The following is a 12,464-nucleotide window of genomic DNA, read 5'->3' as shown; positions in this document are numbered from 1 at the left end:
AAACCGCAGCAAGTCTTTTACTAAGTGACATTCTCAATTGACAGTGGATCAAGACATGACTATCCCAGTATGGACACTCCATACTAAATTAGTCCATGACCATGAACTATAAACCAACTGAATACAATATCACACCATATGCACACAACAGACAGATGCAGGACATATAAACAGTGCGTTTTGTTCATATGAACACTGATCTGTTTTTGCCCTTTTCCTGCCTAACTAGCAATGAAGTACACAGATACGTTTTCTAACTGAGAAATTATGCATTTTATATGTTCTGAAAAGCAAGATGCATCTGAGTATTTGTTACTGTTGATATTGTCCATTGGACTATTCCAGTGCCCCATCTATCCTTTCTATTTATAACGGCATTGAATAACTTGTTCACTTTCAGTTCAAATGATTCAATTCTGTTTTGATTGCCATGTAATTTAAATGCAAATAATTACTGTAAGGATGACATTTAGAAAAACAGCTCTGCTAAGCAGGAAGGTTTTTATTAGACAACGGAGTTTGCCAGTAATATCAGAAGCATCCCTTCAACTATGAAATGCAGAAACCTATCATGCTAAGATGCTCAGATTTCTCTCTAGCTCCCCTTAATTAAAACTATTCTATGGCATAATTGAAGCTTGGTGTCAGGGTAGGCCACTCAGGCAAAGGAAGAAAAGAATATTACTAGATTTGGTTTGAGTTTATTAGGTTATTTTCTAAATAACTACTATGCTCCTGTGGAAAAAATGTTCTTATTTCAGACTGAACCTCACTTTTGATCCAAAAATACTAGAAACTGTTCCATGCAATGAAAAAGCAACTGTTAGAGGTAAAAACCCTTTGAAATAGTCAAAAACAGTTCACTTCCCCCTCATTTCTTCTATTTTTTTAAGATTAGACTGTTGCTATAACATTTTAGCTGTGTATGAGAAATTCTGGACATACCAGATTGACTGAGGAAAGAGCTGTGACTGGTAGAGTTTCACCTTTTTTTCTAAATCATAGAATCATAGCATCATAGAATTACTCAGGTTGGAAAAGACCTCAAAGACCATGCATCCAACTGCAGCCTAACCATAGTACCCTAACTCTAACAACCCTCTGCTAAATCATACCTCTGAGCACTACATCCAAACAGTGTTTAAATACATCCAGGGATGGTGACTCAACCACCTCCCTGGGGTGCCCTATTCCAGCATTTAACTACCCTTTCTGTAAAGCAGTGTTTCCTAACGTCCAACCTAAACTTACCTTGGTGCAACTTTAGGCCATTTCCCCCTTCACCTGCCACCAGTGAGAAGAGACTTGCCCCGCTCTCGCTGTAAGCACCTTTCAGATACTGGAAGAGAGCAATAAAGTCTCCCCTCAGCCTCCTTCTCCCCAGACTAAACAGCCCCAGCTCCCTCCGCCTCTCATAGGGTTGATTTTCCAAGCCCTTCACAAGCCTCATGTTCCTAAAACAAAGTATTCTTTGTCAGCCGCACTAGAGGATCCGAAGAGATGCTGGGGAGAAGTATCAAAGAAAAAAACAAATTATACCTTTGTCTATTTTACTGGCAAAGCAGCATCTTCAATTTGGGCTAATAATTGCACATTCAACCCCTCATCCATCATAGCCAGCAGACTTTAATGGTACCACATGAGATTTTGTCCTCAACTAGTGAGAGTTGCACAAACACCAGGGTAACATAAGAAAAAGAAGCAGTCTGATATTTCTTTTCTCACATTACAGAAATCTGGTCCTTTCACCTCAACAAACACCAATGACTCAGTACCAAGCAGAGCGCCTTCATTAAAACTTCACCATTCCTGTTAAATGTAAGACCATCACAGGGATCCTGATTTTAGCAGAGTCTTACAAGATGAATACACTGTCTCCGAATTTTGTCCAAAGGCTAATTAAGGCAGAAGTCACACGTCAAGCAAATACTGAGAGAATGACAGCCTGCTTGAAGCCTCTATTTCTGTTTATAAGTAGTTGACATTGATGATTCATGTTCTATTTGTCTACCAGAACCACAGGTCCTCTTCTGCAAAGCTGCTTTCCAGCTAGTTGGCACTCCAGCATGTGATTATTCCTCCCCAGGTGCATTTCTCTTTGTGGAATTTACTAAGAATTGTGTAGGTCCATTTCTCCAGCCAATTAACATCCACCTGAATGGTGGACAGATTCAGTTGCAGGTGGGCTTTGAGATTTTTCCTAGCTCTTCCCTGCTCACTTGGACAGCATCTTTGTATTCCTCCCAGGTCACTTTTCCACACTCCCGCCACTCTTGTTTACTTCCTGCATGTCTGAATGGACAATTCTACCATCTTTGTTCCCTCCTCTCAGCATCCCCAACTTAAACATTTCATGGTCACTGCAGCCAAGTCTACTCTCACCCTCTGCATTCCCAACCAGTTCTCCTTGTTTGTAAGAATCAGGTCCTGCAGAGCATCCTCCCTTATTGACTCCAGTGCCCCTCACCTTGATCACAGAGCAGAAAGTCAGAAGAGCTGAAGAACCACAGGCAACAAAGGAGACCTCAAGTTTGTCTCTCACACTGAAGACCAGGCTCCCAGGCAAAACCTACCTTGATTTCTGAAAGATTTTCCTTGAAGTTCCTGCCAGCTTCCCCTCTTTCCCCCACCACCCCCCACTCTCCCAGCAATCACTGAGACAGTGTAATTGATATGGTAAGCTCTTAGACTCCAAGTTCCCCACTATGGCTCCAGATGAATGTAAGCATTTAGCCCATGAAGCAACTCTAACTTCAGAGCCCATACAGAGAAAAGAGATCAACGTGATGTTTTAGACTAATACTAAATCCATCTTGCTTTTAAAACCATCAGCAGAGATGCTAATGACAGCCTCCAATACAGCTGTAATTTATAGTTTTTAAATCTCTAAGAATCAGAAAAAAAGTATTTGCTTTATTAAAAAATATCTACTGCCTTATTTTAAGCTGCTGAATAACTTTCAGCCATCAAAAATTATATACTGAGCTAAGGTTACGAGACAGCTAAATTGCTCTGTAATTCATGTAGGTCAGCAAGGATTCCCCTATCGCCCTCATACCTGACGGCTTCTTTCCTAAGACACAATGCTTTCCAGTTTCTGCTGACTCACATATGAGTTCAACCATTACAGCTGATTCAAAAACATGCATAACCAAGTGTTCTCACTGACGGTCATGTAAATTGATAGCATTCAGTCAAGATCATCTCAACACCAATTTTCAACACACAGGGATGTTGAGGATTGCGGCAGGAGGCAGAACATTCTGTCACCAAAATCTGAGCAGATTTTTCTGGTAGTTTCTTTCATGCTTTTTTTTCTCCTTGTATCTTTTACTTGTGTTAGCAATTATAATCCTTCACTGACTGCAGGGACACCTCGTGGTGAGGACAGGTGAAAACAGCAGGCTGCAATTCAATTAATTAAACCAAACAGTACAAGACTGACAGATGTTTCAGCTCCTTGGGATAATGAGAATTTCACAGGCACAAACTTCAACTCCCACTCTGCTTCTGGGGCATACATTAACACATCCAGAACAGAAAACACTGACACAGGAACCTTAAGAACAACGGATTGAGTCATACAGCAGACCTCAGCTATCTAGGAGTTCAAGGGTCAGACTCACTTATTAACTTTTGTCTTCCAGGTGCTAGCAGGGTGGCAGATACAACTCTGGATACTCATTTGAAGAGGCAGTCTCCAGAATAGCCATCGTGGATTTATCCCATTCTTTTGACGAAAGGCCAGCAAAACCCATTCCTGTGTCTTATTGCAATATCTATTACTAGTATTTTTCTTTTCTTTAAAATGCATGCATATGTGTATGATCTTTAACATGGATTTCCTTTCTCAGCACTCCAACTACACCATGGTACTGTCACTGCAGTATTAGATACGCTGCATAATGAGAACTGCATCAGCTTGCTTACCCAGTGCAGTGACCCAATGCAGACCTTGGCAGCCAGAAGAGGAACGGTGGGATCTGTTGGTCGCAGCTTAGCGCACTCTCTGAGCACCGATACAGCATATGCTGACTGGAGGAGGGGGAGAGAGAAGAGGAAGAAATAAAAAAGATAATAAAAACATTAGACAGTGTTGTTAGGGAGTCCATGCAATATATTTCAGTGAAACATACAACACAGTGAGATGAAGTTAAAACATTGCATCAGCAAAAAGCCAGCAACTTTATTCTCACCTCCACACACAGGGACACACATGTGCGCATATGAACACACACACTTCCCACGTTCAGAAGAAACACACCGAAGAAGCAGCCCAGTCTGCGCACTACACAAGAAGCTGTTAACATGCTGGTAATTTTAACTCTGCCCTTCCAACTCACAGGAACTCTGACACAGTTTCCACTGCATGCAATCATCTTCTAGCAAGCCAGAGAAGATCATAAAGAGTTTATCTTACAGTACATTACATTTTAGGCCAACTATATTCAGAGAGCTAAAGTAATCTGTTCTGTAGACTGTTTTCTGTCTTTTCTAGTTCCAGGACATAAAAGAATACAATTGGGATCTTACCATGCAAAGGGTGGAGCAGGCAATTGCAGAGCACCACACTGCTCGGCGGGTGGTCTGAATAGCATGTATTAGAAAGAAAGCCCATAGAAATCTTCCTGGTGTTAGGTTACCATTCATGAATGCATGAATGGTGTTTATGAAGCTGAGGAGTTACACAGCCCATCTGATATTCAATGTGCTCTATAAACACTGCTTTTTACAGCAATGCCATTCACAGCTGCCATATTTCAGAAAGCTGAATAGGGAATATGGAAAGCTCAGGTCTGAGAGGCTGTTGAGAAGGTATGCTCAGCTCTGTTAGCTTTGTAGCCCCCCCATCACGCTCAAAACACAGCTCCTTTGAAATTTCCAACTCTCATCTTTAATGACCCACAGCCCCTCTAATGCTCTCACCTGTGAACTCAAGGGGAAGCTATCTCATAATTTCTTCTTACATGCCCCATTGCTCCCAACCACGTTAAATACCCATGGCCTTTTTACATTACAGGAGAGCAGTAAATGCACTACTAAGCTTGCAGAACCAAACTAATGGCTATTCCTATGACGCCATGGCCATCTCCTCCGGACCCTGACCCACAAAAACCCTCCCCACCAGGCCTCCTGTCAGTGCACACCACAGGGTCTGGAGTCTGCTCTAATCCCAAGGAATTGGCAGCTCTGCATGACAGCTTCACACTCCCACGGGCTATCAGCACTTCCCCTCCCTCACACTGTACAGATCTGGCGCAGCCTGCCTCCTCCTTTCTCCACAGAACTGAAGGTCCAGCTCTTGCTAAGGGATTCAAAGCTTGGCTAAAAACTGGCTTGGAAGGGAGCCTTGGAAAGGGAAGAAGGGATGTACAGTAGTTCTGCCAAAGAAAAGATGAGTTCTATAAGGGAGAACATAGGCTCTGCAGTGGCAGAAGCCTCCTGCTTGAAAGCTTGGGTACCTGTAGCATGGTCTAGAAACATGCCCTACATTCTCCAGGCTGCTCCCTTCCTACGTGGGCCATCCAATACCATTGGTACAAGCAATGAAATATCTGCTGTTTTACAGTTCCAGACACAATTCAACAGCTTGTCCAAAGCCAGAAGGATGCCTAAGAGCAAAGATGGGAACTTAAACTGCTACCTCACTACTCTAAGAAATAAAGATTTTGGTAATTCAGTTCTGAAGTACAAGCAAAATCACATCGCTGTACTCTACTGTTTCTAGATGAATCTTTGTGACACCTATTTGTTTAGAACAAGTTGAATCTCAGGTTTTAATGGCATCTTATCCTCGCCTGACAGAAGAAGGCTGCTTGCACTGCAGGAAGCTGGTCTTCCCAGTACCACCGCTGGATGTGCTGCTGTTCATAACGGTATTAACCCAGCACATCATCTTCCTTCCTGCTCCTGTTCCAGACCACAGGTGTTTGTAGACCAAAAACCCAAGCAACACCATATGACAACATGCCACCCCAATAGCCAGCACGTGTGCAGCTTAACAACACTTCCAACCCATGCTATTCCACCAGGCGAAACCAAAATGGATGGGCCAAGTACATACAGGGTATACCCTGTCCAGTGCCATTGCTTTTAGAAAACCTATACTGACCGAACAGGGATGTGGTTTCTCAGTTCCCTGCAGTAGAAAGCAGTAGGCACCTGGGTGCTGGCTACAGCCATGCTTCCAGCCAGCAGAAATTGGAGGAGTGAGACGTGTTCTAATTTGAGCCACAGCTACAAAACCTTTCAGGGTCTGCTCCAGAAGAGAAGAGTCATAGCCTGGCTCCCTGACAGCCGCTCTTCCCCTTCTGCAGACCATTTAATAAGGCTGGCCAGGATGCATGCCAGCTCTGCAGCCCCTACAGCCCCAGAAAGTGCTTCTGCAAGCTGCCCAGAGACTGCTCAGGAGCCAAAGACAAAACAGCCATTGCTGAATGTAGCTAAGCACAAAATCCTGCCTTGCGTCCACATCCAAACACCTCTCCCTGTGCAGAGCGGCTTTACTGCATGCACTCAGGAGCTTCCGAATGCAAATTGACAAAGGGAGAAATAATGTTTTCATGCTGCTCTTAAAACATTTACAAAGATATGTCACTTTAAGCAAGTTTATAAAAATTGCAATTAATCACAGGGAGCAGAAGTGGTTTCAGAAACAGGGTGACATGAAGCTTTCCTATCCAGCTGCATTTAAAAAATTCAAGAGATCTATATAATTTCAACTCGAAAACTTTACCCAGCAGAAATTACACCTAGATTAAACTGTTAGACAAGGAATAACTGTAGAAAGAATACCCCACTCCCATCGTAACCTTACCCCCCCCTTAAGGAGCATTGTTGAGAAATACACTACTAAGCTGTAATGCAGATACTCATTACAGGCACCAATTGCCTGGGAACAAACATCATACACTCAGTATTGAATACGCATGTCATTGGTTAGTAAAAATATTTACTGTGATAAAGCATTTGTGCAACAATGAAATAATCTGATAATTAAAATGTACATATTCTTTCACTTAGTGTGGGTGGACCAGGCAGCAAAGAGAATTGTTTGTGAGATTCCCTACAAGGCAATAATGATTAGATTTATTGGTGGGGCATGTTTTGAGAAGAGTAGAGCTTGAACTGCAAATGACTGTGTGCTTCCTGCTCATAATTCTGAGCTTCAGAGCAGCTCACTTAAATAAAACACAAACCCTGGCCTGAATTAAATTCTGTTTGTGTTTCTAATTGCTGGATTCTAATGACTGCGCTGGAATCAGTTCTCAAGGATTTCAGGAAAAAAAAGGGATTTGCCTCTGGGTCTCATTTGGAGTCTCACTGGGAAAAAGGGTATTAAATCCTTCCAAACACACAAACTCACTGAACAGACACAGTTTAAAGGAATGGCATCCCTGCCAATAGTTGCCTCACATGGGTTTCAATTTTGTATGTGGAAGGAGTTCTCAGCCTTGTGATCTTCACCAGGTTTAAGGAGATTCAGGACAACTCTATTTTTTGTTAGGTCCAGCAAGGAAGTGAGCTCAAAACAGGCTATGGAGTGAAAATACTGACTTTATGGGAATGTTCAGCCACAAAAGAGGATTAAAAAAAAGAAGAAGAAGAGGTGAGTTCTATAAAGGACTTAAGAACCTCTATTATAAGAGGTTCCATACTTCATACACCAGCCCTAAGGTTTTTGCAACAACAGAGGAAGGACACTGAGCTACTGTTCCATGTTTAAATCCAGTATCTGTATAGGAATCCATTCTTCTCCCTGTTAATTTTTCTTCACCTAATCTATTTGCAAACAATATTCTCCTTCTGCTGGGAAGGAAAATTAGGAAAGGAAGTTGCAGGGAAGCGCGTGCCAACACTGACAAATGGCTGCTTTCAGTTCTAACTTCTGAAAGAGCTCCATGCACTGCATTCAATATACAGAGTGTAATTCTTGACCTGCAGTGATAACACAAGGAAGCTAGTAGGAAGAAGGATGGAAAAGATGTCTCCCCCTACATAATTAAAGCTACAATGATTTTGAATCCCGTAAGGGAATAAAACAGCCAAAAACTTCTATTCAAATACTAAATACTCTTCTTCCCCATTTGATAACTATACAATGAAGTACACAAGCACGATCTTGAAAGATGTTTGCACATGACCAGTACAGAAGAAAGAACAGTTTACTGCTAGTTTCCTTGCTTTTCAAAATGGCTCAAGAGTTTCTGCATTCCATTTAGGTAAATGCATTGATGATGCCCAGATATTGGATTTCCTAGTGTACTTCAATATTATTTATCTTTCTTTACTCTTCTCTTCCACTATACCAAAGGAAGAAAAGAAGGATGTCAGAGAATGCATTTCGTACTTAGAAGATAAATAAACAAAAAATGTAAGAAAAAGGAAGAATTTCCAGACAACAAGTTATGCCAAGCAGACCTGACACACCATACACAGTTGCTTTTCTCCTGCAAAGGTTCCAAACAATCTTTCCTGACTTTTTCTCTTCAGTAATACCTTCCAGACAGAGAGAAATAAATGTTCCTCAAAAAGGTGGTCTTGGTAGATAGCCTCAACAGCCAGCTCAGGACACAGCTGAATCGCCACAATTAACATTGCTTTATTCCTTAAACCATCCTCTCTTGTCTTAGAAGCTATGCTATCTGAAAGGGATTAGGAGTGAAGGTGATGTTTGGGGGTGGGGTGGGGTCTTATACCAGTATGCAAGAGTAAGTATTTCCCTTATCCTGGGATTCAGCCATCTATATGCTATAAGAGATCTTGAAACAGCAAGGGAAGTCGACATATGAAGGAGTCAGCAATTAAGAACATGGGAATTAGCTATTCTGATGTTAGCTGTTCCTTGAATTTCTACAGTTCTGTGAATCCCTCAGTATAAACAACATTCCCCAAAGACATTCACTTCACTCAATATAGGGACCCTTTCCTTTTATCTCGTGGTTTGCAAACTGGAACACTGCAGCTAAGCAGCTTCAGACATTTACTTTTAGAAGTACCTCTCAAATCTTATGATTTAAAAGAAGAAATTTGTCCATGATAATGTGACAAATGCCCCACTTCACACTTCCTGTCAAAAAAAATAGAGTGAAGCCTCAAGGCAACTCTGCAGCCCACCCAGGTACTGTGCTCAACAGGCAGGAATCTTCCCATTTTTAGCACTACCTTCAGCGCGCACATAGACTTTTGATCTTTCTTTTGCACCAAAAGAAACCAAACTATTGCATATCCCCGAGATGGCTGACCTTTGTAACAGGATCTTTAACCAATGACTGTTCAATATTTTAACTTCCAGTCCCCAGCAATGCTATTTAAGGAACCATCTGAGGCCTCTGCTGCTCCCAAGGTTCCTGCAATGCGAAAAGAAATGAACTATTTTTTTTGCCAGTTGCCTAGCAACCAGCCTAAGCTTTAGCAAGAAAACCAACAGAAGGAACAGCCTAAATCAGAAAATTTGTCTGCTGTTGCTGCAGAATTATGGTTCGAATATATTTATATCTTTCTTTCTAACCTTCTGGAAAGCTGTACGTTGGCATTACAGACATGACTGAATCAAACTTGAAGCTCTCTGAAGCTATCAAAGACATCCGCTTTTGCTGCACTGTTTTAAATAAGGAGAAGTATTCCTTTTTTGGGTGCAACACAGATATGAGCAGCTCAGACATTAGCTGTCTCTATTTGGCTATGACCAGCACATATCAGCGACTCTCAAAGGGCTTGGAAACCAAAGTTCATGTCTGTGCAAAGCTGGTTTCAAAGACCTAGAAGTGCTGCTGGCACAAGCCCTGGGCAAGGCTGCATTATCTCCCCTGCTGAGCAGCTGAAGGGAGCACCGTGACTGCATGCAGGGCTCTGGGACAGCTGCAGCCTGCTCCCTCCTCAAACCAGCTGAATCACAGATGCCAAGGAGGATGCGATTATTTCCCTTTGTACAGCACCAGATGCTTCCTGAAGTGTTACATTATTAAGAACCATTCAGGTAGACAAGCACAGCTCTTTCTTCCTTCTTGTCTTAAAGATGAGCAAACACAGGAAGGCTAAGAGGAGACAGGAGCATTTTGTGTAGTTAAAATCAGGTTTCTCCACTTAGTTTTTCAAAGTGCCATGCTTCTGGCTTCAATTCCTCTACTGGCAGCCATTCAGAACAGGAGGATCAGCAACCCACACAATTGTTTCTGGACTCATGCAATTGCTGTCCTGAAGGCAAGCACTGGGTTGTTGCGATGGCGTTCTGCAGGCTGGATGAATACCTCGACAGCTGAACACCAGGCATCCCAGGACCACCATCAGCAGCCCTTGTCTGCAGAAAACTTCCCCCTGCTCCACTGGACTCTTCCCTACAGTCCCTCCACGAGCTCCAGACCTCTCCTCTCACACACATCCTGCTGCTCTTCACCTCCTAAATGAGTATGAGGGAGTGAGGGGCGAGGGCAGATTATTGCCTCTCAGAAGATACTCCAAACATCCCTTAGGATGAGACTGTATCACCCCCTACTTCTGCTGTCAGAAAACATATAAACAATCCTAGAGCTTTTAAGTCAGTAATGAAAAAAAAAAAACAACAACAACAAATAGAGCAGAAACATTAAATCTGAGCATGAAAATGTTTTATGCACTGAATATACTAATAATACATATCCACTGGACATGAAAGCTGACTAAGACTGCTGCAGGTTGAATGGCTCAGCTAGGGAACCCAGACCAAGTACAGTCATTATTCACCTAATAATTTCAGTTCTCCCTGGAGCAGAATCCTTCCTCACCACCCTTGGGGAAACAGCACATCACTGTCATGAAAGACAAATCCCGTCCCCTTGGATTGGTACTTAAAAGAGAAGCATCAACACTGCTTTATGTGTGTCTTTACAAGGTGCACTGTTTATTGGTTCACCTTTCCCTTCAGCTGCAGCACAAGATAAAAAAAACATGACGTGGAACCAGAAGACCATCAAGTACTGTCAATCTAAATCAGAATCCAATCCCATGATGTTCTTCAGAGTCTCTAATCCCAAAGAGCTCCAGTGGCATTTTGGGACACTCGGGATAGATCCTGTGTGGGGCTGTGAAGTGTGGAAAGGGACAAGAGTCTGAACATGTAACTGATCCAACTGGTCTGAGGCCAGAGAAATGCTTGCAAGTGCACAAGGACCCTATTTCACATCCCTCTTGCCTATAATACATCACTTAGACCCTGACAACTTTGCCTCCAACTTCAGACACCTCAGCAGAATGCTGTGTGCTGGTCATCTCCATGGCCTTCAGTGCAAAACACTCAGCCGTAAAGCTGCAGATTCTCACTGTACACAGTCTTCTACTCCATAAATACAAGTTTGGTCCCTTCCCACTCTGCTGAAAACAGGTCACTTTCACATTTTGAAAGTCTCCAGACAAGCAGATGCAACCTACTGCACTCATTTTAGGCTGGCAGCAGGACAGTGGCTCATCTCACAGCCCGAGGACTGTGCCAGATGGCATTGGGCTATCACAGCGCTCACCACTCAGGCTCAGTCTGTCTGTGCGTGGCAGGCACAGGGAGCAGCTATGCCTACTCCACTGCTGGCTGTCATGTCACCAAATTATGAATGTTACTACCAGCAGAAGTAGCTCAAAGCATCTGTGCAGAATTCTGCATCACTTTCTAGCACCAATGCAGAAGGACAAGGGTTTTGCAGCAGTCTGATTTAAACTTTTCTCTTGCCTATTCAGAACTGCACTTGCTGATGCAGGACATCTCTTAGTGTTCCCTTTCTACAGTAGGTAGGTCTCCTGCTGTTGTCTACAACTTCCCAGCATTTCATCTACAATTGTCCATGAAAGTATCCCAAATTTCAGGCCATACTGCAATCATCAATTAACAAAAAAAAAAGAAAATACAGAGTACGTGCATTCCCAACAACAGCCTTAAAAACAAACAAAACAAAAGACCCCAAGAAGAACCAGATGACACCATTTTTCTCATTAAGAGCACTAAAGAAGCACAGGCAAGTTAAATTGCTGTCACTCCATTATTTCTCCTGCTTTAAGTGGATAGAAAACAATAAGAAGGTTATGCTTCTCTGAGCTTTCTTATTCACTGTTTTACGAATCCCTAAGGCCTTGCTGCCCTGTATGAGATTTCTGAAGTGACATGCCTATTTTTATTAAGACGCATCCATTTTAAACTAATGCATAAATTCAAGCATACACACAGTAACGAGCTCAGCTGTTTGACTTAACATTTGCAGTGATTACTTGTGAAAAACGAGAGCCACCATTTGGCAATTTTTGGGCTAGTTCAACGCAGCACGGAACAGAGGACAAAGTGGATCTTTACAGCATTTTTAAGAAGGTTAGATTTTGCAAATCCTAAAAATGTATTTAGAAAAAAGAAAAGACCAAGTTCCAGCATTTTCAGGTTGGTAAAAGGGTTCCTGTCACGCCCAAGATTTATGAGCATGATTCGCTGTACTGCAGAACAAGTAACA

General features: G+C 42.4%; 1 protein-coding gene across 15 annotated transcripts in view; it reads right to left on the bottom strand.

The window, feature by feature from the left end:
* The window catches only part of TTC7A (tetratricopeptide repeat domain 7A), a 229,389-nt gene that overhangs the window by 100,203 nt on the left and 116,722 nt on the right, over positions 1–12,464 (bottom strand). For all 15 annotated transcript variants that reach the window (XM_032443773.1, XM_032443774.1, XM_032443776.1 and 12 more), the window contains one exon: positions 3,931–4,035. In XM_032443773.1, the coding sequence (XP_032299664.1) occupies positions 3,931–4,035 (105 nt within the window). The remainder of the gene's footprint in view (positions 1–3,930; positions 4,036–12,464) is intronic.

The sequence above is a fragment of the Coturnix japonica genome, chromosome 3, assembly GCF_001577835.2.
Source record: "Coturnix japonica isolate 7356 chromosome 3, Coturnix japonica 2.1, whole genome shotgun sequence".
Lineage (NCBI taxonomy): Eukaryota > Metazoa > Chordata > Aves > Galliformes > Phasianidae > Coturnix > Coturnix japonica.
Note: the sequence above shows the minus strand (reverse complement) of the source record. Positions and strands in the feature narration are given on the sequence as shown.